The 24,651-nt window shown below is 52.7% G+C and overlaps 8 protein-coding genes across 11 annotated transcripts; 4 read left to right on the top strand and 4 right to left on the bottom strand.

The window, feature by feature from the left end:
- Positions 1 to 219: 219 nt before the first annotated feature.
- PV09_09582 lies at positions 220 to 2,658 on the bottom strand. Of its 2 annotated transcripts, XM_016363667.1 has the most exons (2): positions 1,915 to 2,658; positions 220 to 1,761 (listed from the first exon to the last, which is right to left on the bottom strand). In XM_016363667.1, the coding sequence occupies exons 1-2, from the start codon at positions 2,354 to 2,356 to the stop codon at positions 392 to 394; spliced, it is 1,812 nt and encodes a 603-aa protein (XP_016208507.1). In that variant the 5' UTR covers positions 2,357 to 2,658; the 3' UTR covers positions 220 to 391. The 2 variants fall into 2 exon arrangements, with proteins under 2 accessions (XP_016208507.1, XP_016208506.1); XM_016363666.1 differs by having other exon boundaries at positions 220 to 2,658.
- Positions 2,659 to 2,888: 230 nt separating this feature from the next.
- Positions 2,889 to 5,698, top strand: PV09_09583 (1,4-alpha-glucan-branching enzyme). Its single transcript, XM_016363668.1, has 6 exons — positions 2,889 to 3,178; positions 3,237 to 3,361; positions 3,412 to 3,511; positions 3,564 to 3,676; positions 3,734 to 4,428; positions 4,477 to 5,698. The coding sequence occupies exons 1-6, from the start codon at positions 3,094 to 3,096 to the stop codon at positions 5,468 to 5,470; spliced, it is 2,112 nt and encodes a 703-aa protein (XP_016208508.1). The 5' UTR covers positions 2,889 to 3,093; the 3' UTR covers positions 5,471 to 5,698.
- A 473-nt stretch (positions 5,699 to 6,171) lies between these two features.
- Positions 6,172 to 8,331, top strand: PV09_09584 (26S proteasome regulatory subunit rpn-8). The gene is made up of 3 exons (XM_016363669.1): positions 6,172 to 6,917; positions 6,972 to 7,243; positions 7,326 to 8,331. The coding sequence occupies exons 1-3, from the start codon at positions 6,734 to 6,736 to the stop codon at positions 7,974 to 7,976; spliced, it is 1,107 nt and encodes a 368-aa protein (XP_016208509.1). The 5' UTR covers positions 6,172 to 6,733; the 3' UTR covers positions 7,977 to 8,331.
- On the bottom strand, positions 8,078 to 9,852 carry PV09_09585. 2 transcript variants are annotated; one of them, XM_016363670.1, is made up of 2 exons: positions 9,592 to 9,852; positions 8,078 to 9,429 (listed from the first exon to the last, which is right to left on the bottom strand). In XM_016363670.1, the coding sequence occupies exon 2, from the start codon at positions 8,959 to 8,961 to the stop codon at positions 8,227 to 8,229; it is 735 nt and encodes a 244-aa protein (XP_016208510.1). In that variant the 5' UTR covers positions 8,962 to 9,429; positions 9,592 to 9,852; the 3' UTR covers positions 8,078 to 8,226. The 2 variants fall into 2 exon arrangements, with proteins under 2 accessions (XP_016208510.1, XP_016208511.1); XM_016363671.1 differs by having other exon boundaries at positions 8,078 to 9,313; positions 9,592 to 9,612.
- A 1,277-nt stretch (positions 9,853 to 11,129) lies between these two features.
- Positions 11,130 to 12,736, bottom strand: PV09_09586 (uncharacterized protein). Its single transcript, XM_016363672.1, has one exon. The coding sequence runs from the start codon at positions 12,410 to 12,412 to the stop codon at positions 11,936 to 11,938; it is 477 nt and encodes a 158-aa protein (XP_016208512.1). The 5' UTR covers positions 12,413 to 12,736; the 3' UTR covers positions 11,130 to 11,935.
- Positions 12,192 to 14,977, top strand: PV09_09587 (uncharacterized protein). The gene has a single exon (XM_016363673.1). It carries the CDS (start codon positions 13,002 to 13,004, stop codon positions 14,187 to 14,189), a length of 1,188 nt encoding a protein of 395 aa, XP_016208513.1. The 5' UTR covers positions 12,192 to 13,001; the 3' UTR covers positions 14,190 to 14,977.
- Positions 14,978 to 16,289: 1,312 nt separating this feature from the next.
- On the top strand, positions 16,290 to 19,001 carry PV09_09588. Of its 2 annotated transcripts, XM_016363675.1 has the most exons (3): positions 16,290 to 16,903; positions 17,213 to 18,755; positions 18,818 to 19,001. In XM_016363675.1, exons 1-2 carry the CDS (start codon positions 16,610 to 16,612, stop codon positions 18,560 to 18,562), a joined length of 1,644 nt encoding a protein of 547 aa, XP_016208515.1. In that variant the 5' UTR covers positions 16,290 to 16,609; the 3' UTR covers positions 18,563 to 18,755; positions 18,818 to 19,001. The 2 variants fall into 2 exon arrangements, with proteins under 2 accessions (XP_016208515.1, XP_016208514.1); XM_016363674.1 differs by having other exon boundaries at positions 17,213 to 19,001.
- Positions 19,002 to 20,232: 1,231 nt separating this feature from the next.
- On the bottom strand, positions 20,233 to 22,624 carry PV09_09589 (ATP synthase subunit beta, mitochondrial). Its single transcript, XM_016363676.1, has 7 exons — positions 22,426 to 22,624; positions 22,201 to 22,358; positions 21,958 to 22,043; positions 21,857 to 21,899; positions 21,483 to 21,799; positions 20,573 to 21,422; positions 20,233 to 20,520 (listed from the first exon to the last, which is right to left on the bottom strand). The coding sequence occupies exons 1-7, from the start codon at positions 22,434 to 22,436 to the stop codon at positions 20,441 to 20,443; spliced, it is 1,545 nt and encodes a 514-aa protein (XP_016208516.1). The 5' UTR covers positions 22,437 to 22,624; the 3' UTR covers positions 20,233 to 20,440.
- Positions 22,625 to 24,651: the final 2,027 nt, after the last annotated feature.

Consider the following 24,651-nt stretch of genomic DNA (forward strand, 5'->3'; position numbering starts at 1 on the left):
TTTCGAAGGAATCAAGAGGGCAGCATAACGGGGTAGACATGTCTTCGGCTTTGTTGAAGTGCAAATCACGTCTTGATCAGATTTGTACCTCGTTCGGCGCGTCCATCATGTAGTGGATCACACTCGCAAGCCGAGAGGTCTCCAGGCAGATGTGGAAAGTACCTTCAGAAATACCATTTCATCTGTATTCATCAATTTTGAAATTGGAAATCGAAGAATGTCATTTTGTTTTTTTTAATCGTCACCATACTTCTGTCAGCGCAGATCTAAAGCTGACACATTAGAGGGAATAGGCTAGAAGTCACTGCATTATCACATCGAACATCAAGATCGTTATATACAAACTCAGGCCCTTCTAGGAGATACATGTAAATATCACCTAGTGACATATTCAATAACTACCTGCTGCCATGGCTTTCTCCCTGAACTCCCTGAAATCTGCCGCTCTATCTCCATCCTTTCTGCCTCTGCCCCCTTGCCTAGCCTCCCATTCTTCCTCCTCAGCCGCGATCAAGCTATGGAACTGCCCTTGTTGGCCCCTAGCTAAGTAAATTGGAGCGACTTTACGTTGAGCGACGGCCTCCGTGATGAGAATATGTTTCGTTGCTGATCCAGGAGCTTCAAACATTGCCTCGCCTAGAAGACGCTCTAGAACAGTCTTGAGACCGCGAGCACCAGTGCCCATTACAGACGCATCTTTAGCGATGGCGCGTAAGGCTGCAGAAGTGAAACGCAACTCAATCCCCGACAGGCTGAAGAGTTGCTCATACTGTTTCAAAAGTGCATTTCGTGGTTCGGTAAGAACACGAACTAGAGCTTCTTCGTTCAAGGAGGACAGTGCGCATGAAATTGGTATGCGGCCCACCAGCTCAGGTATCATGCCGTATTTCTGAAGATCGGCTGGCTCGACGAGATCAAGAGTGTTAAACTCACTCTCTCCGCTGTCAGCAGTTGATGGATTGGTTGGTGTGAAGAAGAAGGGGAGATGCTTGCGGAACAATTCCTCGTTATCTTTACTAGGCTTTAAAGAAGTGTTGTGCGCGCCTGAATCAGAATCTGGGTTTGCAGCTCGCACGTGTGCACCGAACCCGATACTTCCGCGCGATATCCGGTCTAATATCAACTTGTGTAAGCCAACGAAGGCACCTGTGCAGATGAAGAGAATGTTGTCTGTCCGGACGTTGTACACTTCATTTTTGCCCCCAGGCGTCGGAGGGGACTGTCCACCGCCCAGCGGACTGCTAGAACCGTTGTGCTGCCAATTTGGGGGTTGCATGTGCCCGTGGTGTCGGCCTGGAGCCGAACGCTCAGATTTTGCTTGGACCTGAACGGTAGTTCCTTCTATGATCTTGAGGAGCGCTTGCTGAACACCTTCACCGCTGACATCCTTGCCGTGAGATACTTTAGCCGTAGCGATCTTGTCTATCTCATCCAAACAAACAATCCCTTGTTCCGCTTTGGCAACGTCGTAATTCGACGCTGCCAACAGCCTCTGAATGACGACCTCTACATCTTCTCCGATATATCCTGCTTGGGTCAATGGTGTGCAATCGGACATACTGAATGGCACCTCGAGCACTCGAGCTAACGTCTTCGCCATAAGGGTTTTGCCCACTCCAGAGGGCCCCAGTAATAGCACATTACTCTTCTCGATGGTAAGCGGTGAATAATCTTGTAAGGGAGGTGGAGGGGGCATCGGCGACTGCGGCTGGTGGCCTGAGGGATGTACATGAACCGTCGACTGCTGCCCGGGAAACTCGTCTGACTCAAGGGTCAGCACACCATTATCTGTGCTCGACACGACTTCGGTGCTACGCCGTATCTGCTGCTGGGAAGGAAATGAAGAGACAGAAAAGCTCGAATGAAGTGAAGAGGAAGGGTTTACTGCTATGGAAGGAGCGTCTCGGGTACTACCTTCGACGGGGTGCCTATTGGCATTGTGCATCTCTCTCCTCGCATGTTGCGCCATGAGTTCCTGTACCTCCTCGTCCTGCCGCCGCAACTCCTGAATACGTTGGTAGTGGTTGTATACTGCAGTACTGAGCACCTTCTTTGCGCGCTCTTGGCCCACAACGAACTGGTCGAGATGCTCCTTCAGCATCTTAGGAGTTATCCTCGGAGCACCGAGCATGCTGGCTGCTCCGAGGGGCCCGCTGGTAGGCTGTCCCGGCTCGTATATTCCAGTGAATGGTTGTGAGCCGAAGTCCGAGCGGCTGAATTGGCCGGAATTACATGACGGAGGAGACGAGCTGAAGTGGCGTTGGCATTGAGAATAGAGGACAACATTGGACCTGCGGGACAGCGATAAGACAGACAACGAAACAAGGGCCGGTGCCCGCGATCTTGGAGCGTGCATGACGGCACGAATCTACAACTCGTTGTAAGTCTGGTTGAATCAATCTTGCATGCGGCTTTTGGCCTCAGTTGAGCTGGCACATGGGAGTCATGCCACTATCCTGGCCGCAATAGGCGCATCGGGCGGGGTTGGTGAGCGGCGTGCGCAGGCGTGGCGACAGGATTGTTGGTCGGGAGCTTAGAGGAGCTTCCAAGAATGCGCTGGTAGTTGGCCAACAGTAGGAGAAGATGGAGCAACAAAGGGATATGGTTGGGATAGGACAGGTGAGGGAAAGATGGTATCACTGGTGGGTTGTCGTTGCGGCTCTCGGACGAGCAGGCCGGGCGGCCAGCCCCTCTGTCAACTTAGCGCAGCCCGACTCGGTGACGGACTGCAAGTGCACGCAGGATGGCAGCGCCCCAGCTTGCCCGGAGAGTGCCGCTGCTCTGTAGGGGCGCGGGCCCCCAAGCAAGTGCCGATCTAGGCCGCTTCCGGTCTGGCGGCGCCGTTGGTATGACGTCCCGCAGTCAACATTTCGACAGTTCGCCGCTGGCTTGTCCCCAGCATGTACGACCATCTCCCCACGACCTGCGGGGAACAGTAACCTTCTCGCCAGCCACTTCGTTGCAGTCCATATAACCTGAATTGAAGCCGCATTTCTTCGACATCAATCAAGTTTTGCACCTCACCCTCGAAACAGCGCAGTTCACACTCAGCCTTGACGATTGGTTGGGATACACACCCTCAGCCGAGAAAATATGGCTGCCCAGATGGAGGTCAGCCAGGCCTCTGATAACACCGTAATGGGCAAACCCGCCGGTGATCTCCCAAATGATGGCACCGGTACGCCATTGACGCTTTTGCCGTCGTCGGGCACCTTTTGTTAACTCATATACTGTAGGAGTCCTGAAGATCGATCCCTGGCTGGAGCCGTTCAAGGCTGAGCTGAGATCCCGCTTCAGCAAAGCACAAGACTGGATTAAACGCATAAATGACACAGAAGGGGGGCTGGAGAAGTTCAGTAGGGTAAGCTTCATCACGACCGCTGTCGTCTTGTGGACGCTCATCGTTGCTAGGGATATGAGGTACTCGGCTTCAATGTGCAGCCGAACAACGACATCGTGTATCGAGAGTGGGCGCCTAATGCTCTCAGAGCGTATCTCATTGGAGATTTCAGTAGGAAAACAGGGCAACTTTGCAGAACTTTGCAAGCTAATGCACGGTTTAGATGGCTGGAATCGCGATTCCCACGAGATGAAAAAGAACCAGTTCGGCGTATTCGAACTCACCATACCAGCGGTGAACGGCCAGCCAGCCATGGCACACGATTCTAAGATCAAGGCAAAGTCTCCCTTCCTTCACAAGTTTGTCCTCTATCACTAACATCTAAGTCTGCAGATCTCCCTCGTCGTTCCCAACGAACAGGCCCGACAAGAGCGCATCCCGGCATGGATTACGCGCGTCACTCAAGACCTTTCTGTCTCCCCTGTCTACGACGCCCGATTTTGGAACCCCCCGAAAAATGAAAAATATGTATTCAAGAATAAAAGACCGCCAAAGCCTGCTAGCGCCCGAATTTATGAGGCACATGTCGGTATCTCGTCGCCCGAGCCTAGAGTCGCTACGTATAAAGAGTTCACGCGCAACATGCTGCCACGCATCAAGAATCTAGGGTACAACGTCATCCAGTTGATGGCGATCATGGAACATGCGTATTACGCAAGCTTCGGATACCAAATCAACAGTTTCTTCGCGGCAAGCAGCCGGTATGGATTGCCTGAAGATTTGAAGGAGCTGATTGATACAGCTCATGGTATGGGTATTGTAGTATTGCTCGACGTGGTACATAGTCACGCGTCGAAAAACGTGCTTGATGGGCTGAACATGTTCGACGGTAGTGACCACCAGTACTTTCATGAAGGGGGTAAAGGAAGGCATGACCTATGGGATAGCAGACTCTTCAACTATGGACATCACGAAGTCATGCGGTTTTTGCTAAGCAATCTAAGGTTCTGGATGGAGGAGTATCAATTTGATGGGTTCCGATTTGACGGAGTGACAAGCATGATGTATACGCACCATGGAATCGGAACGTGAGTAGATTCTATGGTTCTCAAAAGAATATGGCTAACACGACAAAGAGGATTCTCTGGAGGGTACCATGAATATTTTGGCCCAAATGTTGATGAGGAAGGCGTCGTCTATTTGATGGTCGCCAATGAAATGCTTCACAATCTCTATCCGTCCTGTATAACTATTGCCGAGGACGTATCCGGAATGCCCGCCCTCTGTCTCCCCCTCTCTCTCGGTGGTATTGGTTTTGACTATCGCCTCGCAATGGCTATTCCCGACCTGTACATCAAATGGCTCAAAGAAAAACAAGACATTGATTGGGATATGGGCAACCTGTGCTTCACTTTGGAAAATCGCAGGTATGGCGAAAAAACAATTGCATACGCAGAATCTCACGATCAAGCTCTTGTCGGCGACAAGACGCTACTTATGTGGTTGTGCGACGCAGAAATGTACACCAACATGAGCGTTTTAACCCCCGAGACACCAGTCATTGCACGAGGTATTGCGCTTCACAAGCTCATCCGGCTGATTACCCATGGACTTGGTGGTGAAGGCTGGCTCAACTTCGAGGGCAATGAGTTTGGTCACCCCGAGTGGTTGGACTTCCCACGTGAAGGAAACAACAATTCTTTCCATTACGCTCGACGGCAATTCAACCTCGTGGATGACCATCTGCTAAGATACCGCTTCCTCAACGATTTCGACGCCAAAATGCAATGGACAGAGGAGAAATATGGATGGCTACACAGTCCTCCGGCGTACGTCTCGCTGAAACACGAGGGAGACAAAGTCATTGTCTTTGAGCGTGCAGGACTGCTCTGGATCTTCAACTTCCACCCCACCAACAGCTTCACCGATTACAGAGTTGGTGTAGAGAAGGAAGGCACCTATCGCATCGTCATCAACACGGATTCGCCTGCGTTCGGGGGACATGATAATATCAAGGACGACACCCGGTTTTTCACCACTCCATTTGCTTGGAATGGGCGAAAGAACTTTTTACAGGTCTACATTCCGACCAGAACCGCAATGGTCCTGGCGTTGGAAGAAACGTTGTAAGCGACCTTACAGTGACGGCTTGACGGCATTAAAATCATGTATGCGAGCGATTGAAGAGAAGATTTAGGTATTGTAATACTGATATCAGATTTGCCGGATTAAGCACGTTTAGAGAAATGGCGGTTTTGGACTTAGGAAAGGCAAGATATATCAACATGGTTAAAAATGAAATTAGCCCACACGTATTTACACGTCTTTAGTTCTTAATGAAAAGATTGATCTTTTCCATTTTTCAAGTATCAGAGCAGTACTTTCGCAAATTTTACAAAAGACCGAGTAGACTTGATTGGACCTTTGTCGATGAGTGAGGTCGTGCTTATTTATATCTTTATTAGAATTACAGGTTATGCACTGAACTGCAGCTAAAGGCATAGCTTAGAAATTCTGTGGCCTTTGATTCTCGCATGCAAATGCATGGCTCACGGGAGTTTATTCTTGGGAAAAGACACTGCTACTCAGAGAACATGACCACACAGCGAAGAAAAAAGATTACGCCAATGACAGCCTCAAATCGAGGAGCCCTTATTGGAAATTCTGGAGGCCCATGTGCCGACATTCACGCTATCGTGATAGTGACATAAACCATTTCGAATACGTAAGCTATCTTGACCAGCAGGAAGGAGACGATGACAACAGGTACCAGGATCACGACACATCGTCGTAAAGCTGGTTTCATTTTTTTTTTTTTGCCTCATCATAAAAGCATCATGTCTACGTGTCGATTAAACACATTTATCCACACGTTCTTCTCCAACCTCGTTCGAAAGAAGGAGGGGATCACAAAGTGTCCATTCGTTATCATAAAAAGTTGGTGGATATCAGCTCTAAGAGGAGACGAGCATGTGAGGCCATCGACGGGCGGCGAAGGGGGTTGGATCCGATGAGTTCTAATCTCGACGTTAATCCTGTACATTGATGATGAGAATAGCTCTTTCGGCGGGAAACGACAAGCCGACAAAAGATTCGAAAGATAAGTTTTGATGATTTCCACTCCGTAATTCTCGACCAGGCTGAAATTGCACACGCGATAGACGCCAAAGCCGCGTAGTCCGTGCTCTGCCTTCTCCAAAGAGCGAACGAAGCTCTGCCATCATCAGCCAACATCAAGTACTGCCCAAGCTAGCTTTCTAGCCCCCGTCACACACAGATTGGATCCTTTCGCTACTTTATAATAACGTGTGCATACCGCCAGCTCTATATCGCACGCCTCCTCTCATCTCTCCTCACCGTCCTTACTCCTTCATTACTAGCTCGCATCTCAAGATGCCTGCTACCACCGCAGAGACTTTGTCGCTCGTGCAACGGACGGTCTCGGTTGCCCCCCTAGTCCTCCTGTCAGTAGCAGATCATTATGGCCGATCAGCGAAAGGGACACGGAAACGTGTGGTGGGCGTGCTGCTAGGGCAGAACGATGGGAAGAATGTGCGCGTGTCCAACAGTTTTGCTGGTACATTGCACACTCGTACAGATGGGATGCCTAAAAGCTGATTGGCAACTGCAGTACCTTTCGAGGAAGATGAGAAGGACCCCTCGGTATGGTTCCTAGATCACAACTACGTCGAGTCGATGAACGACATGTTCAAGAAGGTCAACGCACGCGAGAAGCTGATAGGATGGTATCATTCTGGACCCAAGCTACGAGCATCCGATTTGGAGATCAACGAGTTATTTAAGCGCTATACGCCTAATCCGTTGTTGGTTATCATTGACGTGCAGCCGAAGGAAGTCGGCGTGCCAACAGATGCTTATTTTGCCGTCGAGGAGATCAAAGACGTACGTTGTCCGCGCATTTTCCCCTCTGGTCCATACAGTACATTCCCTTCATTCATACATGGCATGCTAACGGTCCGAACAGGACGGCACCACAACGAGCAAGACTTTTGTGCACACGCCTTCAATAATAGAAGCAGAAGAAGCAGAAGAAATCGGCGTCGAACATCTCCTCCGCGACATCCGCGACGTAGCCGCCGGTACACTCTCCACTCGCATAACTTCCCAGCTCCAGTCGTTGCAAGGCCTGCACCTGCGCTTGCGCGACATTGGCCAGTATTTGCAGAAAGTGATCGACGGCGATCTTCCTGTCAACCACGCCATCCTCGGCAACCTGCAAGATGTCTTTAACCTGCTCCCCAATCTCTCGACGCCCAAGCCCGTGGCGATGAGCGGTGCACAGACAAACGGCGTGGCAGACCACGGGAGTCTGGCGGGCGACAACTCAGAGCTCGCACGCGCAATGAGTGTGAAGACGAACGATCAGCTGATGGCGATTTACCTGAGCTCCCTTATCAGGGCCATTACGGCCTTCCATGACTTGATCGAGAACAAAATACAGAATCGGCAGGCGCAGGAGGAGAAGGATGGGAAGACGGAAAGCAACGGGGAAAAGAAGGAGGAGGAGAAGGCGGCTGGCGACGGAACGAAGTCACCGAGCGCTTCTAACGGAGAGGCCAAAGAGAGCAAAGGCGGCAAAGAAGGTGAGAAGAAGGAGGGCAAGAAAAAGTCGTAGTGGAGAGGAAAAGAAATGAATATGTGACGGGACTGGGAGGTAATGATCTTGAGGAACCGACAAGAGTATGTTTTCTGGCGGGTAGACGCATATGCATTGCATTTCAAAGGAGCTTATGGGCTGCAAGGCGCCAATTCATGTAGGATGTCTCTAGTGGGGCTAGCTAGATAGGACAAGGACAAAGCAAATGCAGAGAGCATCGCCACCACCAACGCGAGCATGTCCCGACTGGCTGCTTTGATCAGCTGGCTCATCCGCTTCCCCACCCGGCACACCAGCCGGCGAACTCGTCTCTGTCCATCAGCCTGTCTTCCACGCCGCCGCCAAACAATTGGGGACACCGATCAGCCAGGACGCAGGCGAGGATATGCTTACAGACTGGCACGTCCGCTTCGGCGCGGCAAGCGCCTCCGAAGCTTCCGTCGTTGTGAGCGGGAGCGGCGGAAGCAGCAGCAGCAGTCGATGTGTTTGTGGTGATAGTGGTAGTAGTAGTAGTAGTGGTGGTGGTGGTGGTGGTGTTGGTGGTAGTAGTAGGAGCAGCAGCAGCAGTGGAAGTTGAAAACACATGAGAAGAAAGGATCGCTGGCGAGACGGACGCGGGAAAGGCGCTGAAGGCGAAGGCCGGGCACGAGCAGTTCCAGGGCAGGAGACGCACTTCGTAGCACGTCGCGAGGGGGTTGACGAAGCGGGCGTGCGAGGGCGGCTGCTGCGCGGAGCGCACGAAGTAGACGCCGGTGGCGGCCTCGCCGTCGTCGGCGGCGAGGCGGACGCGCATGACGAGCCTGCGGTCCAGCACGTCGAGCGCGGGCAGGAACTCGTTGGGGTACAGCACGTGCAGGGTCAGCAGGAGGGACCTGAGGGCAGGAGAGGCGTCCTTGAGCGGGTTCGACGAGGCCGACGGCGCGGACGGAGCGGGCTGGGCAGAGATGGCGTCCAGCAGCGAGGTCACGACGGCGCGCGGGGTGGGCAGCGACGACGATGGCATTGCGCGAGGCGCGCGTGTATCATAGCTCGATTCTGTCCGGAGTCGCGTCAACGGTCCTGTTCTTCCTTCGAGTGGACGTCCGATCGTCCTCGTCCGGTGACGGCAGGGCGACACAGATCGGTTACTCGGGGCAGTTCCGGGCGCGACGTTGAAGATGACGGGCGCCTGCACGCGACGCGGTGGCCGGCTCTGTAGCTCTCTGATTTCTTCGCTATATTGCGCGAAGCGAAAAACCCATGAGACCAAGGACGTGCATGTCCCGGCGGACAAGACACATGTTCGCAGCGAGATTCAGAGCCCAAGCAAATGTAGGACGCGTCTTGGCGCATTTCTATAAAAGTAGCCAATCGGCCTGTAAGAGGCGTTGTATCAGCACGCAGGTAGAATCTATAACGGTGACCATTTGCGCAGGAAACGCGCCGTATGCGGTAGACGACGTTCAATGGCTCGCTGTCGCACCTGTTCGCGCTGTTATGACCGCCGTTGGTGTGAGCGATTTTTCTGTGCTGACGCGCAAAGGCTAGCCAGCCCTTTGGACCTGCTAGGAGCGGCTAGCATCGCATCCAAAGGACGGACGAGGACGAGACTGGACAGAAACCAACACCAACGAAACAAAGGGGCGGTACGTACCGTCCTTATGCTTTCGCAAGAATTGTACGCGGCAGCAGCGGGAGAAGAGCGTCTAGGTCATCTGGACACTTGGTGTTGTCCTGTGATCCATCCCGCGCTGGAACAGCCCTGGGCACACCGCAACGACTGCGTCCACGACCACGACGAGCTGGCGGGCGCGAAAGAGCAGAATGGCGATTTGGTCTGTCGTTTTCTTCTTGGTCGAAATCGTCGATCGCCGTCCGCCGTTGCCAAATAGGCTTTCGACGCGGCCGTCACGAGAATGCGACAATGGGGAGCAAGTCGTCCGCCGACAACGCTTGTGCTCTGACGTCGAGGACGTTCTACGACTTCGACGTCTTCTTCCGCGCCCCGGCCGACCACACACACCCGCCCAACCCGGCCCCCCCTTCGGCCGCCACGCCCCCTCCACCCCACAACTGAGATCTCGCTCGGGTGTCTGTGTGCTGCGATGCTGAGGCCGACTGCAGCAGCCGTCTACGGCACCCGAATCTCTGCTTCATGCAGGGTCTCAGGGCCACGAAACTCCCGTGCAGCGGCAACGTATGCGAGTAATACTACGTTGCGAAGATCCAGGTGGTGTAAAAAAAAAAAAACAAGAACAGGAACGGGCATGTGAGGTCGACGAGCAGCGTCGTCAGCAGCGTTTGGCGGCGGGTGTCAGACATGGCAGCGGTCGCGCGGCTGCGTAGCCTCAGCTCGTACAGTCAATCACCAGCGTCGCCGACATGGACAAGCAGAGCAACCCCATCCGTGCGCACCCGACACGACGCATCATCGGGGCGGTTCGTATCAACCCATTTTTGGCGGCGGGAAGAGCGGGAGGCCCTTGACTCTCCGTTGAGTCGACCATGGGGTCTCGTGAACATCGGCTCTCACCTCATGCGCGATGCTGGGGCCGTACGTCAGCGCGCAGCAAGTCAGGCGTACAGAGAGTGCGAGAAGCAGGTCGCTTGAGACAGGCACACCGCGCCAGTCACAGCTCTTTGCAGCTTTCTTTCTTTTTTGGCTCTAGGCCTCTTTGTTCACATGCAGCGGTACAGCTGGCGCAACAAAGCGGTTTCGTGTCTGCCGGAAACGGATGCGCGATGGGGCTCGCTTCTCACAAGCACTGTTACGTACCCCACACACGGCACTTCGCAGCTCACCGAAGTGACGGGGAGCCATTGACAGTGGGAGGGGGCAAAGGGAGAGGGGTGCGAGGAAGCACGATAACGCCATTTATCTACGGGGCCGTACAGTACAAGACGTTCAAAATGTACTGGAAGACAGAGGAGGGGCCCCTGGTCACTGATCCATGATTGCGAAGGGGGAGGGGGGGGGGCCAAGAGCAGATGGGGGACAGGTATTTGTACAAGTCGGACTTTACGGAGGCTCGCGCCGGGCGGAGCGTCAGCTCGTACAAGTAGCAAGCAGTCATCCGGACAATCAATTCGCCCAGCTTTAGCGTGCCACCATTCTCGATCAGAGATGCAGACGGTGCATGGTTTGGCATCAGGCGCGACGCATGCCTTCTTGTTCTGGAGCCCCCGGTCAGAAAGTGGCACGGGAGGAACAAGAAAAGGCTGTCTCGCGAGAGCATGACAATTCGGCGCCTCGCTTGCTGCCTGGATTTCGGGGCGCAACAGCAAAGGGCGCCACGTGTTGGTGCGCTGGACCCAATTGATGCCATTGACGGACACGACGGCAGCCGGGGCAAGAGGAGCTGCCTCAATTGAGCGCAGTACAGAAGGTCAATTGCGATTGTTGGGAGGGTGGAGCAGGATTGTCGACGAGCGCGGTGTGGGTGGGATATGTCGGCGGAATGAGAGGGCGATGATGGTTGACGATGATGACGGCCTGGGCATGGAACAGGGTCGAGGAGCCGGGCGGCTGGGTCGCGCTGCGAACGAGTTGGGAAGAGGCGTGCAGGCACCCACGAGAAAGATAGAAGAAGATGAGAGGGGGGTGGAAGGGGGGGGAGTGCGTGCGCAGAAGCACGACGCGCGTGGGAGGCAACGTGAAGGCGAGCGCAAAGGGGAGAGAGGACAGCGTGGAGGGAAGGCGAGCGAGCGAGAGGGAGAGTGTGTTCGTGTGTGGGAGGGTGTGTGTTGTGTGTGTGTGTGTGTGTGTGTGTGTGTGCGAGTTGAGTGAAGGTGTGTGGCGTGCGTGTGTGCACACATGTGATTGAGAGCGAGCAAGAGAGCGTGTGCGCCCTCCAACGGCGCCGAAAGGGTCAAGATGCACGGCGAAGGTGGCGCTGGGCCCAACAACCCTTGTCCGGCGGGTGGTGCCAAAGAGCAAGCCAGGCCCAGGACGAGCTCAGTCACGCCGGCTCGTTGGACGCAGGACTGAGGCCAAGTGCTCAGCGGCAGTCTGCGTCGACAACTGCCAGCAACGGATGATTCACACTCTTTCCAACGCCTTCCAGGGTGCTCGCCAACCACATGGACAGCCCGCGCATCCACCAATGGCGGCCGGCCGAAGCGAGGCAGCTCGCGCCTTCCTGGAGCTCATTTCTAATCTGTTCCAGCGCCTTCCCTGGCCTGAGGCTGCCGGCTGACGAATTGCACGCGGCCAGCCCAGTGCGCGCAGTCGGTTTCGCATCATGCCCAAGCACCGCTGCTGCGAACAAGAAGCGCGCGCCCTCGCTGGACACAGAGGCCGGCATTCCCTTCACTTGCCTCAAACGCATCGTCGCCATCATCATATGAGAGCCGCCCGGCTCTGTGTTTCGTGCCCGTTCCTTTCCCTTCGGTTTCCTTGCGAGCCACTTTCCCAGCCGCATGACTGCGTTGCTCTGCTGCCTGCAACCTTGATTGCCACCCCGCCGGCCGCCCATCTGACCTCACTGTGCTCTCTCTTTCTCCCTCCCTCTTTCTCCAGCGCCGCGCGTGTGTGTGAGTGTGTGTGTGCCCTGTGTCACTGTCCTGCTCGATACGTACCGCCAGCCTTTGTTCCACGTCCCTCCTCCACTTTCGCTGGTCCTCTTTTTTTAACCCACCTGCCCCCCTCCTCCCTCCCTCCCTCCCGCTACTTTCGTGCGACCGTACCGCACTACCGCTCTAGGCCTTCTCGACTCTGGGATCACGCCAATCTGCCGTTGGCGAGCAGACCGCCGCGTTTGTCCGCCGCATCCATACCAGAACCCAGATCCACATCTGCCCAACAACCAGGGCGTCTGCCTACATATAAATCCGCCTGGCCGCGCACTTTCCACTTTTACTCAATCTGCTTCGCCACAGCGCGGGAATCGCTCCAGTCACGCTATACGAGCGTGATCAGTCATCCCGTTCTGACCACTTCTGCTTTGTTCTCCCGTCTTCCCGCTTTCATCAGCATCTTCGCTAGTTGCAGCCTAACGTCCGACCGCCTAAGTCCGACGTATACGATTTAACTGGGCATTGGGGCCTCCAATTGTCCGCTCTTATATGTCCCAAAACACGCCGCTGCTACAACATCAACAACAATTCAATTTTATGGAAACCCCGCAGAAGCAAAAGGAGAAAGCAATGGACATTGGCTCGCTGCTCTCCCCACCAGAGGCCACCAGAACGGTCGACTTGTTCTCCTCCCCCGTCAGCGTCTCAATGTCAAGGACACCGTCGCAATCGACTGCAATGGCCTCGTCGCAGTCGCAAGGTTCGACCTATGCACCCATGGCGAAGAAAGACCCGCGGGCCTTGCCTTCGCCACCCATCTCACCACACATCTACAAGGACGACATGGTGAGGGCGGACGAGGGCACCACAGATCCTCCATTGTTCCCGCCAAGAGAGGATATCGAGAATGTGAACAAGGGCCCTTTGTTCCCACAGGACGACGAGCAAGCCGCCATCGACGAGCATATCGCCACCCACGGTCGCCTGTGCTCCCAGGACGAATACAGACTGGTGCTGGACACCCTCTCGAACATGAAGTTCAACACATCGGTGGGCGCCGGATTCAACAGAAACCGGGCGAAATGGTGGGCTACCTCGCTGCAGACCTTTGCCTTCTACGATGAGATCAAGGCCAAGGCACGAAGGGAGGCAGCCACGGCCGACGCCAAGAAGCCACCAACCAGCACGCTTCCGCACAGGCGATTGGCTCCCGCGCCCGAAGGAGGACTCAGAAAGAAGGTGACGGTGCCACGCGTACAGCGGGTGCCTAAGCCCAAGCGTTCGCCACCGCAGCAGGTCTTCAACGACTTTGCCATGACGGCCAAGGAAACGTTGCCCAAGGCACCGAAGGCGCCTTCCAACAGAGATGACGTCGACTTCAACAGCATTCAGGACTTTTGCCCTCCGACCGACAACCTTGGCCATAACGCCAAGGCGTTGAAGGCGGATTGGAAAGGAGCGATGCTCGACCTGTCGCACGACCCAGACCGGCACCTTCTCCACGAGGCCGAGGTCAACCTCGCCGCCACTCTTAGACTGTCCTGCGCCACCTACCTGACAAGCAAGCGGCGCATCTTTGTCGCAAGGGTGCAGTGTATGCAGAAAGGCAAGGAGTTCAGGAAGACAGACGCTCAGCAGGCCTGCAAGATTGACGTCAACAAAGCCAGCAAGCTCTGGACCGCCTTCGAGAAGGTTGGTTGGTTTGACGACAAGTACTTCATTGGCAAGCGTGCTTGAGTGGCTGGCTCCTCACCACGAGATCGACCTTCGCCCGTGACAAGAACACACCCTAACACTACATTTTTACGGCGTTTTGGATTCTATCGCCCCGTTCACCCCCATCGCACACGCGCGCGCACTCACAGACACCAGAAACTGCACTGCTGAATGCTGCCCTTTTTACGACACGTTCCTTGACGATACCCCGCCACATCACGATAACGACCAAACCATTTTCTCTCTCTCATTTTCTCTCTTTTCCCCCCCGGCACACACGAACACGCAATCACACGAACACCACAACACACGTACGGTCTAGTATATGATTTTTCATTTGGTCTTGGTTGGAGTTTTTAATCCGGGTTTGTCCAAACACAGACATTGCCCCGCTCATCAGAATGAATGCTAGCGGAAGGCACCGCCCAAGAGGGCATCTGTGAGCAATTTTTGTCTCGTGTTCATGGGAGGCATGGGATTGTACGCTGCTTTGATACCCCCAATCGATACGCATCAATATCATATCATATCATACCATCATGACCTGCATCACGATACCCCAACCCCCGTCCCCCTTCCCCAATCACATTACACACATTGGAACCCACATTTAGCAATTGATTGGATCACATGCACTTGTTATTCACAAGCACCCCTTCCCACCCCCTCCCGCACGCAACCCATCGCAATGCTGAGTAGACACGAGCAATTGGAAGGGCGAGCTGAGATAGCAAGGCACACGTACAATGTGTGAGAAATAGAATAGGCAATATCACAGCCGGGCAGCGACAGTTAGCAGCCTAACCAGCATGGAGCAATGTGCCAATCTTCCAATCGATTTGAGGCCCTTGAGTGATGTTTTCCGCCCGTCCACGTCCTGTTTCAGCTAGATCGAGCCATTGGACGAATCGCGACCCGATGGCTCGTGATTGACCGGTCTCAGACATCTGCCTTGCACGGTGAGACAAATTTCCCGGAAGCCTGCGCCCGTGTCACACACACACACACACACACACAGCCTGGCCGCTCTAGCCTGACGGGGACCGGTGTGGATGGAGACTGGGACGGGGGCTGTTCTTCGTCCTCAAAGGACGGTTAGGGAAAAGGGGGGGAGGGGTGGCGGCTTCAGCCTGATCGTGCATATGCAGCCTGATCGTCGAGGGATTAAAAAAAAGGAAGCCTTGGTTCCTTGCGGCGCCTGCGCGATGTGCGGATGAGGCACCTGGACGAACGTGGCGAGCGCCTCGATGCGCGCGTTCTTGTTCTTGACTTTTTCCTTTCCTCTCCATCCTTTTTTTTCTTTTTCTCCTTTCCCTTTCGTAAGCAGGACGGGGCCTTTCCCCCGTTCCAGCACCTTGTGAATGGCTTTGGTCAGCCTGAGGCTGTCAGCTTTTGGAGAGGAAGAGGGGGGAGAGGTCGCTCATTCTTCGGTGTGGGTTTTATTTTTATTTTTATTTTTTTTTTTCGTTTTTAAATGGCTCCTTTGTCAAATATTGATCATCGATTCGATCGATGCATCGCATATTTGGGGACCATCACATTGCGGGTGCGAATTTTTTTTTTCATTTTTTTTTATTTTTTTTTTGGTTCTTATTTTGGCCTTTTTCGCCTTTTGGCTTGATCCAGCACGGACTGTCTGCTCTTGGGGGGGAAAGGAAAGAGGAGAGGGAGACAGTGTGAAATGAGGCAGAGTGCTTTTGGATTTCTGACCTGGTTTTTGGAGGATAGAAAAATATGATCTTGGATCGATCAATCCTATTTATTTACCTTTTTTTTCCATGGGTTTTTTATCTGACGAGGGAAATGTGAGCGGAAAGTAATAAAGCAGCCAAAGTAAATGAGAAAAAAATCGGCCTTCAGATTCCGCATGCACTCAGCTTTTTCTGCTCGCTCTGCCTCAGCATATCCAGCCTGCCCGTCCGTACTGGCAACCCTCTCGCTGCTCTCAATTGGCTTGCCTCTGAGCTTTCCCTTCGCATCACGTCGAGCCGCTGACCTTTTCCGACTCCTCCGTTGCGGCGTTGGGCGTGTTTGTTGGCGCGACTCCCCGCCAAGATTTCCCGCTCTCCCGCCGCCTTGGGCGCGCGAACGAAAACCCACACCCTAGCGCTTTTTGCTGCGCCCTCGAGTCCCCCCAAAGCGTGCGCACAAGCTCGCAACCGTCCAACCATCCAAACCTTCTCTCACACAAACGCAAGCTCATCCTTCCATCCCAGCGCAGTCACGACCTCCTCTCACGCAGCCTCAATCCTCACGTCTTCTTTCTCCTTCCCCTTCCTCCCTCACTCCTTCTCCTTTCTCTTTCTCAATCGCCCTCTCCCTCTCTTTTCCTCTCTCCACTCTTGTCTCTCTCTCCCTCTCTCCCGCTCTCTTCTCCCGCCCCTCACCAACATCGATCGCCGCACCACCTCTCTCGCGCACAGTCACGTCCATCTTCATCAATGGCCGAGTACATCGGCGCCCGCATATCCCTCATCTCCAAAGCGGACATCCGCTACGTCGGCACCCTCCACGAGATCAGCTCCGAGAACTCGACCGTCGCGCTCGAAAATGTCCGCTCCATGGGCACGGAGGACAGGCGCACGGGTCCGGGCTCCGTCGCGGCCAGCGACCGCCTGTACGAGTACATTATCTTCCGAGGCAGCGACGTGAAGGACCTGAGGATCGAGGAGCCGCCCAAACCGGCCGCCCCCAAGCAGGAGGCAGAGGTCCCCGATGACCCTGCCATCTTGGGCGTAAGTACCTTCTTGTTTTTGTGATGAGAGAAAAGAATAAAATAATCAAAGCCCATGGTTTTATCCCTTTCATGGGTTTCGCCTGCGTGCTGCAAGCCCCGTTGTCTTTGACGGTGGTTCGGCATATGGGCTTGGTGGGTTGATGAAGCATTTTCGGATGTAAAACTCTTTCAAAATGTCCAAGAGCGCAAAAACCGTGTGGATATTTCCGTTGCCTTCCTTCTGACCACCTTGACACTTTGTCCCCACGTTGTTATGAAGCCTGTCAATCGGGGTGCATTGTACTGACTTAGTTCGACACGTGGGCAGTCACAACGTCCTCCACATCAAGCTGGCACACCGTCGCAGCAACCACCCTTTGGTCAGCCTCCTCCGTATGGCCAAGGCTTCCCAGGATATCCTCCTCCAATGCACAACCAAGGCTTCGGCAGAAGTGGCTTCCCACCTGGCCCTGGTGCACCTGGCTTTGGGTATCCAGGTCCTGGTCCGTATGGTGGTGCGCCGCCTCCGGGCTGGTATCCTCCAGGCCAAGGATTTCCACAAGGAGGGCCGAACCCTTTCCCTCCCCAAGTTGCGCCGTCACATCCTGGTCAGCAGACGCCTAGACAGCAGCCGACGCCAATTGGAACCTCCAAAGACAACAAAGCTCCAGAAAAACGGGTTGAGGCTCCTACCAAAGCAGAGCCAAGCAAAGCTCCTACAGCTACATCTGCAACTGCAACTGCACAGAAGGATGCACCAGCTCCGGAAGCTGAGACGGTGGTGGAAGCCCCTTCTTCTGCCGCACCAACTGTGAACACCACTCAAGCTCCACCGACTGGGCCGAAGGGTCGGGCTCCAATCCCAATAAATCCTGCTGCCAAAACCAGTCCTCAATCTGGCTCAAATACCCAACCACAGAATGCACAATCTTTTGCCAGTGCCACGCAAGCCGCAACCGCCGCAGTCGCCGCCGCAATGGCGAAGCTACCAATGGCCCAGAAGATGGGCCAGCAAGAGAGTGGCTCGCAAGGCGTGGATAACTTGGCGAAGAAGGTCCAGGAAATGCGTACAGACGACCACATCCGTCACGGCCGACAGCAGGGCACAGGCGGCCATGTAGCGGCTCCACGTGGTCGCGGTCGTGGCCGGGGAGGCCATCACCAACATAGTAGGCCAATTGAAGTGCCCACCACAGATTTCGATTTCGAGAGCGCCAATGCCAAATTTAACAAGGAAGACCTCGCTAAAGAAGCCATCGCTACGGGCTCACCTCTTGGCATGTCATCTGAATCTGCTGGCGGAGCCGCCAACGGTGCAGCAACGGCGAATGGCGAGAAGGACGCTGGCAAGAAGGTTGAAGAGGTCATCATTCCGAAGGCAGAGGCCATATACGACAAGAAAACGAGCTTCTTCGACAACATATCGAGCGAGCTGAAAGACCGTGAGGAGAAGCGCGGCGCGGAGTTCAGGAACGAAGAGCGTAAGAAGAACATGGAGACGTTCGGGCAAGGGTCCGTGGACAACTACCGTCGCGGCTACGGAAGAGGTCGCGGCCGTGGATTCAGAGGTGGTGGCAATAGCCGCGGCGGTTACGGGCCGCGTGGTGGCAACACACGAGGGAACTTCAACAACAGTAACAACCGTCCGAAAGGCGGGGCTGCCAACGCTGAGTCGTAGACACAAAAGCCACATTCTTCGGGGTCGTATGGGAGAAAAACAAAAGATTACTTTCGTCATATGTATCACACACTAATGTCCGTTTCGTTGAAGGACGTTTGTGGTCGTCAATCGTGTCGCGCGTTGAAGCGTTTCTCAAAGTATCAGGTTAAATGAACAAAAGAACCACGAGGCAAGCGAGGTCTACAAAAGTGTATGTACACTTGGCCTACACGTTCTTGCATAAACGTCTGACGGAACTCAATGTAACACTAGCAAACCACCAAATACAAAACCCATTTCTTCCACAGCAAACATGTTCTTTTGTGTGCGTGAAGCTCCGTGTACCTAACTTCACGGCGCGAAGTAGGCAGCACCTTTGATTTTGTCATAGTTGGACGTTCATTTCGTCTAGGCGAACGTGACAGGCTAGTAATCGTTCACAAAGGCAAAGTCGAAGGTTATCCATACCCGTTAGGAGGATCTGGCGGAGACCATTGACATGTACGAGCTGTTGGATTAAGCCCCTAGCCCAGCGATGAAGCAAGTAAGAAAATTTCTACTACTGAGGTCTTCTCCATTGCAAACCTCGGATGGGAAATAAATGCTATCACCACGCGAATATTTCTATTCGAAGTAAGTGTACTTAACAGCCTTTACGCTCACACACATGCACACACACTTCTCTCTCTCTCTCCTGTCTATCTCCTGTCTATCTTATCGTCCATCTCCCCCATACATCCAGCGTCGCGAAAACACACGTACAAAAAGCCAGCGACCGCCTCAGGGAACGCTGCTCGTCCCCCTAGAAATTCCACAACCACCACCTCGCCTCCCTCGCGAGGGGGACGGCCGCACCGGGGCAAGAGCAAGGCGAAAGGCGTGAGCTCGTGTGTCTCCTCCTTCTTGTCCCGTTCCGCGGCGGCGCGTGCCACAGAGGAGGAGGAGGAGGAGGAGGAGGAGGAGGAGGAGGAGGAGGAGGAGGAGGACAGGACCTCTTTGTGTCCTCTTGACGATTCGCTCCTGGCAAGACTTCGCACCCTCTTCTCGCTTTTCGCCCCGTCCCGTTTCCTGCTCCGGCCGATCTGTTCACGCAAGGCCCGCGATCTCAGGCACAGCCTGTGTGCCCTGGTCTCGCAAGCTCGGAATGTATTTAGCAAGAAAGAAAGAAAAAAAAAAAAGGGAGAGAAATGGAAGAAGAATAGATTTTTGTTTTCTCTTATAGAAAAAAAAATAAATAAATTAAAAAAACCCCTGCCCACGTCGTAGATCCCGGAAAGTATAACAGACGCAGACGCATGAGCATCTGCACAGCTTTGCTCCAGTCGCTCTCGTGGAGTGGAGGCTCTGTCCGTCTTCTTCCATCCACGTGGCGAAGTCAAAGCTGACCTGATCTGCTTTTGCTTTCGGGCGTGATGATGGCCTCGTCCTAACATAGTTGTGTTTACGTTGAGGCTGAGCCCAGTGAGGTCGCCATGGTGAGGAATATGTGGATAGCGCAAATTCTTTCCTCCTGCATATATTTTCCGAGTAAAGCGTTACTCATGATCGACAGATTAGAGCTTACCGCCAACACGCATGCGATTTCTTACCAGACTACAGAGCACTGAATGACGAAAATTGCAAACGCGTTAGCAACACGGTAGGACAGCGAAGGGAGATAGAACGAAAAATCAACACTGCACAAGCCGTCGAACAAAGGAAAAGTTCAGCACATTCACAGCAGAAAAAGACCTAGATTACACGCTCAAAGAGGAAAGACGTGATAGACCCACATGTTGGCCCCCTCTAGCTTTTGTTGTCTCTCGAGTTGTGTTTTTGTACAATTGCGCCATGAGAGAGTGAGGATATGACTCGTGATGTGCAAGCGTCTTCACCTCCTCTTCGATGAACCACCATCTATTTTCCCTCCAGCTCAGCCAAGATCTTCTCACCCTTCGCTCGTGCGGACTCGATATCACCGACCATGTAGAATGCACCTACACAATGGATTAGTAATGGCGCCAAAAGCTGCGTTTACACGAAACATACCTTCTGGCAGATCGTCGCACTCGCCGTTGATGATAGCCTTGAAACTCCTGATGGTGTCCTTCAAGTCCACGAGCTTACCCTCGATACCAGTGAAGACCTCAGCGACAGCAAATGGCTGTGACAAAAACCTCTGCAGCTTACGGGCACGCTCGACAGTAAGCTTGTCAGCTTCAGACAGTTCGTCCATACCGAGGATAGCAATGATATCCTGGAGCGATTTGTACTCCTGAAGCATCTGTTGCACACGAGCGGCGGTGTTGTAGTGCTCCTCACCGATAACACGTGGATCGAGCAGACGGGATTTAGACTCAAGCGGGTCGACGGCTGGGTAGATACCCAACTCGGAGATACCACGGGAAAGCACAGTGGTAGCATCCAAGTGAGCGAATGTGGTGGCTGGTGCAGGATCAGTCAAGTCATCAGCTGGCACGTAGACGGCCTGGACGGAGGTAATCGAGCCCTTTTGCGTGGTAGTAATTCGTTCCTGCATGGCACCCATATCGACGGCGAGGGTTGGCTGGTACCCGACGGCAGATGGAATACGACCAAGCAAGGCAGACACTTCCGAACCGGCCTGAGTGAAGCGGAAGATGTTGTCAATGAAGAGCAACACATCCTGGCCCTCCTCATCACGGAAGTATTCGGCAACAGTCAAACCGGTCAGGGCAACACGGGCACGAGCACCTGGTGGCTCGTTCATCTGACCGAACACCAGTGCGACCTTGGATTCACCATCGAGCTGAATGACCGAGGTTTCCTGCATTTCGTGGTACAGATCGTTACCTTCACGGGTACGCTCACCAACACCAGTGAACACAGAGAAACCACCGTGGGCCTTAGCGACGTTGTTCTGTGACCAGTTAGTTTTTTAATGCCTTTTGTCTAGACTCAAGGACCACGCAAAACATACAATCAACTCTTGGATGAACACGGTTTTGCCGACACCAGCACCGCCGAAGAGACCGATCTTACCACCACGGGCATACGGGGCAAGCAAATCGACGACCTTGATGCCAGTAACGAGAATTTCAGCGGAGGTTGACTGGTCAACGAACTCTGGTGGATCGGCGTGAATAGGGCGCTTCTTGGTGGCCTTGATGGGTCCACGCTCATCAATTGGGTCACCCGTGACGTTCATGATACGGCCGAGAGTACCTGGGCCGACAGGAATCATGATGGGCGAGCCAGTATCAGTAGCTATGGCACCCCGAACGAGACCTTCGGTACCTGTTATTGCCAAGACTTAGCTCAAAGAGGTGTCAAAAACGATGTGAAGTCACGTACCATCCATGGCAATGCAGCGAACCACATTTTCACCCAAATGTTGCTATTAGATGTCAGTAAGTTCTGTATTGAGATCAATTGGGCGTCTATTGATGGCGTACCGCAACTTCCAAGACAAGCTTCTGGCCGTTGTTGTCGGTCTCCAAGGCATTTAGAATGGCGGGCAGCTGCTCTGTCTCGAACTTCACTGTTGATCATTGTTAGTCTCTATTTTGATGCCCTTGATAGCCCGTGATGAGAGATGATGCTGTTGTTGAGCTTTTGAAGCTTGTCTGATGACAGAGTCCGCCGAGCTTGATCAGCAAAAATCATCTCGGGTGCGAGCATGCGTGATCACGACGTACCGTCGACGACGGCACCGATGACCTGATGAATCTTGCCATCCTTTGCCGAAGCAGTCGATGCGAATCTCGACGCTACTGCTGGAGCAAAGCTCTTTCTGATGGGTTGGAAACGAGGACGGGTAAGGTTTGAAGCCGCCCGCAAGGAGCGTGGGAATGCGCTGTGCCAAAGTCAGTCAATTGCTGTCAATGCCATCTAATGGCATCTCGATGAAGCAGAGTAATTACCTCCTGAACATTCTGAAGGAGTTCGAGGGGGTGTAGAGAGGAGTGGTTGTGGTAAGGAGCTCGAAAAGCTGTCTCGAGCAAAGGTCGATGCGAGAAAACCCGGAACGCGCGAACCACGCCGAAGCTTAGCCGTGATCACGAGACTTCGGACTCCAACCACATTAGTCCGATCTAAAGGACATGGGGATAAAAGTTTTTCATCTCGTGCTTTCTCTATTTTCAACTCAATTTTCAATATACTTTTTAATATGCTTCCACGAGCCACTGTCATGTGACTTTCATGAGTTCCTCGCATTCAAATTTGGGGTTAAACTTACCTGTCTCAGACGCTTCACTGAGGTGTTTCGGGCTGACGCTAAACTATTTTTAGCTCATGCCAAGTCCACTGAACAAGTGGGCCAATCATAACGCGTCAAGCCTGTCTGACTGCAAATGGTCGCAGTGAGTAGATACAGAACCTCTGTGAATGTGCGCGTATGACTTCTGGGTTATATCTTTTACGTTAGATTATCTATTTTCAGCTTCAAACTTTGAAAGCAGGCAGTGCATAAATCCCTTCATCCATTACAACGACAATGGAACCCCTTCCACCCTCACCGTCTTCACATCTTGCAATTCCATCTGACACAGTTCTCAATCTTTTCAGCAGTCCGCGAATAAAGTCCTATATCTGTTGAAGATAGTGATCATGATATCCTCGGGGTTGATTTTACACCTGTTAGATATGAGCTTGGAGAGGCAGATATAAGAGAAAGGACTGGGCAACGTGTCCTGGCATATGAGGTGATTGAGAAGGTGATTGATGTACTTCGGCGGCATCATTGGTCCTTTCCAAAGTTTATTAATGACATGAGCTGGCATCCAAGGCAAGCAGGCAGATTATACTAAACAATAACCTCTATCGCACTCCAGCTATGCGGCGGCCTGCTCTTCGCAAGATCACTAACACCTAAATTCTTCATGACGCTTACCATGTTGCCCGTCTTTCGAGCCTTGTTATCTCAATCATCTTAGCCGAACTGGATACACTTATCCAGAAGGCTACATACTTTTGGCAGTATAACAGCACTGCTACTGTTGAAGAGTTGGATAATATCAATTTCACTGAAGCCTTTCATATACTTCAGATCGATGTGCCTACATGGTATAATTTATTCAACCAAATACTGCAGAACCAGTGTAGTTTCGTATAAGCTATACAATTATATTAAGAGAGGCAGAGATTTAGGCAAAGAGATAATGTGTCATAACCAACATTGTATGTCATAGCTGTGCCAAAGAACAGTCAGACTATCTTCATTGTTGGCTAGATACATATCTGCATGGTTCAGGTGTGAAACGCCAAGTGATTGGGACATTAGTTGGCTTTAGATTATGCCATAGCTATACACAGGCCAATAGAAGGATGAAAGCACGTATTGCTGTAGCCATGGTATGATATTTTTCTTTTATTTTAAATAAGTTCAAACAACATATATCTTTCAAAGCTATTTATTGTATGTCACGATGAGCTCCTGCGAACCTCCTTAAAGCCAACTTGCTGGAAGGTACCGTCCATCATGGCAAAGAGTGATGACCTCTTCCAGAGTGATTTACTATAGATATGATGGCCTTTATATTCACATTCTACAGCTTTACGTGCTCTATAATAATTTAACTTACTTTTCAAACACGCCAAATTTTAAAAATTCTCAGAAAACGTCGCCACCCCAATTAGAACGTGTATTCATATGATTTTACGCACGCTTTTGGGGATATCCTGAGCCAGCGCTTGGCTGGCATGGTCCATGTTAGCTAACGATGATAAGTGTGATTATGAAGGGAAGAAGTCAAGTAAGCGCATGAACATGAAGCTCAGGTGGGAACGAGCCTTGAGCCTGAGAACGAGTCGGATTTTAGAGTCGTCTATTTTCAGTAGCCCAAGGTCGAAATTTTTGAGGACACGTTGGGGCAGTTTGGACCACTACGAACAGATTTCGATCATGTTGATCGTGCAGATCAAACCGATATCTGAATTACGTATAGAGTGTAATATATACCGAATCACAATCTTGACTCATGTGTTGCCCTTCTTCATAGGTGTTAGGAATACTTTCCCTATACCGACTGGCTTCACCGATGTAAGCCACTTCGGAAGGGGTTAGCTTCCTAGAGCAAGGGAACAATGTATAACTAGAGCTTATTAAGGAAGGAATATAATAAGATAGTTATGTTTGTGACTTAGAA

This window comes from Verruconis gallopava, assembly GCF_000836295.1.
Source record: "Verruconis gallopava strain CBS 43764 unplaced genomic scaffold supercont1.85, whole genome shotgun sequence".
Taxonomy (NCBI): Eukaryota; Fungi; Ascomycota; class Dothideomycetes; order Venturiales; family Sympoventuriaceae; genus Verruconis; species Verruconis gallopava.

Bases quoted from the DNA above. Each gene is read 5' to 3' on its own strand.
- PV09_09589 (XM_016363676.1), bottom strand. The intron at 21,800-21,856 runs GTACGTGACTTC...TGGCAATAACAG, and splicing joins TCGCTGCATTGCCATGGATG to GTACCGAAGGTCTCGTTCGG. The intron at 20,521-20,572 runs GTATGTTTCGTG...TCCATTGTGTAG, and splicing joins GTGCGACGATCTGCCAGAAG to GTGCATTCTACATGGTCGGT.
- PV09_09587 (XM_016363673.1), top strand. From the start codon at position 13,002: ATGTCCCAAAACACGCCGCTGCTACAACATCAACAACAATTCAATTTT.
- PV09_09588 (XM_016363674.1), top strand. From the start codon at position 16,610: ATGGCCGAGTACATCGGCGCCCGCATATCCCTCATCTCCAAAGCGGAC. The intron at 16,904-17,212 runs GTAAGTACCTTC...ACACGTGGGCAG, and splicing joins ATGACCCTGCCATCTTGGGC to TCACAACGTCCTCCACATCA.
- PV09_09584 (XM_016363669.1), top strand. From the start codon at position 6,734: ATGCCTGCTACCACCGCAGAGACTTTGTCGCTCGTGCAACGGACGGTC. The intron at 6,918-6,971 runs GTACATTGCACA...TGGCAACTGCAG, and splicing joins CGTGTCCAACAGTTTTGCTG to TACCTTTCGAGGAAGATGAG. The intron at 7,244-7,325 runs GTACGTTGTCCG...CGGTCCGAACAG, and splicing joins CCGTCGAGGAGATCAAAGAC to GACGGCACCACAACGAGCAA.
- PV09_09585 (XM_016363670.1), bottom strand. From the start codon at position 8,961: ATGCCATCGTCGTCGCTGCCCACCCCGCGCGCCGTCGTGACCTCGCTG.
- PV09_09586 (XM_016363672.1), bottom strand. From the start codon at position 12,412: ATGGGCGGCCGGCGGGGTGGCAATCAAGGTTGCAGGCAGCAGAGCAAC.
- PV09_09583 (XM_016363668.1), top strand. From the start codon at position 3,094: ATGGCTGCCCAGATGGAGGTCAGCCAGGCCTCTGATAACACCGTAATG. The intron at 3,677-3,733 runs GCAAAGTCTCCC...CTAAGTCTGCAG, and splicing joins CACACGATTCTAAGATCAAG to ATCTCCCTCGTCGTTCCCAA. The intron at 4,429-4,476 runs GTGAGTAGATTC...AACACGACAAAG, and splicing joins ACGCACCATGGAATCGGAAC to AGGATTCTCTGGAGGGTACC.
- PV09_09582 (XM_016363666.1), bottom strand. From the start codon at position 2,356: ATGCACGCTCCAAGATCGCGGGCACCGGCCCTTGTTTCGTTGTCTGTC.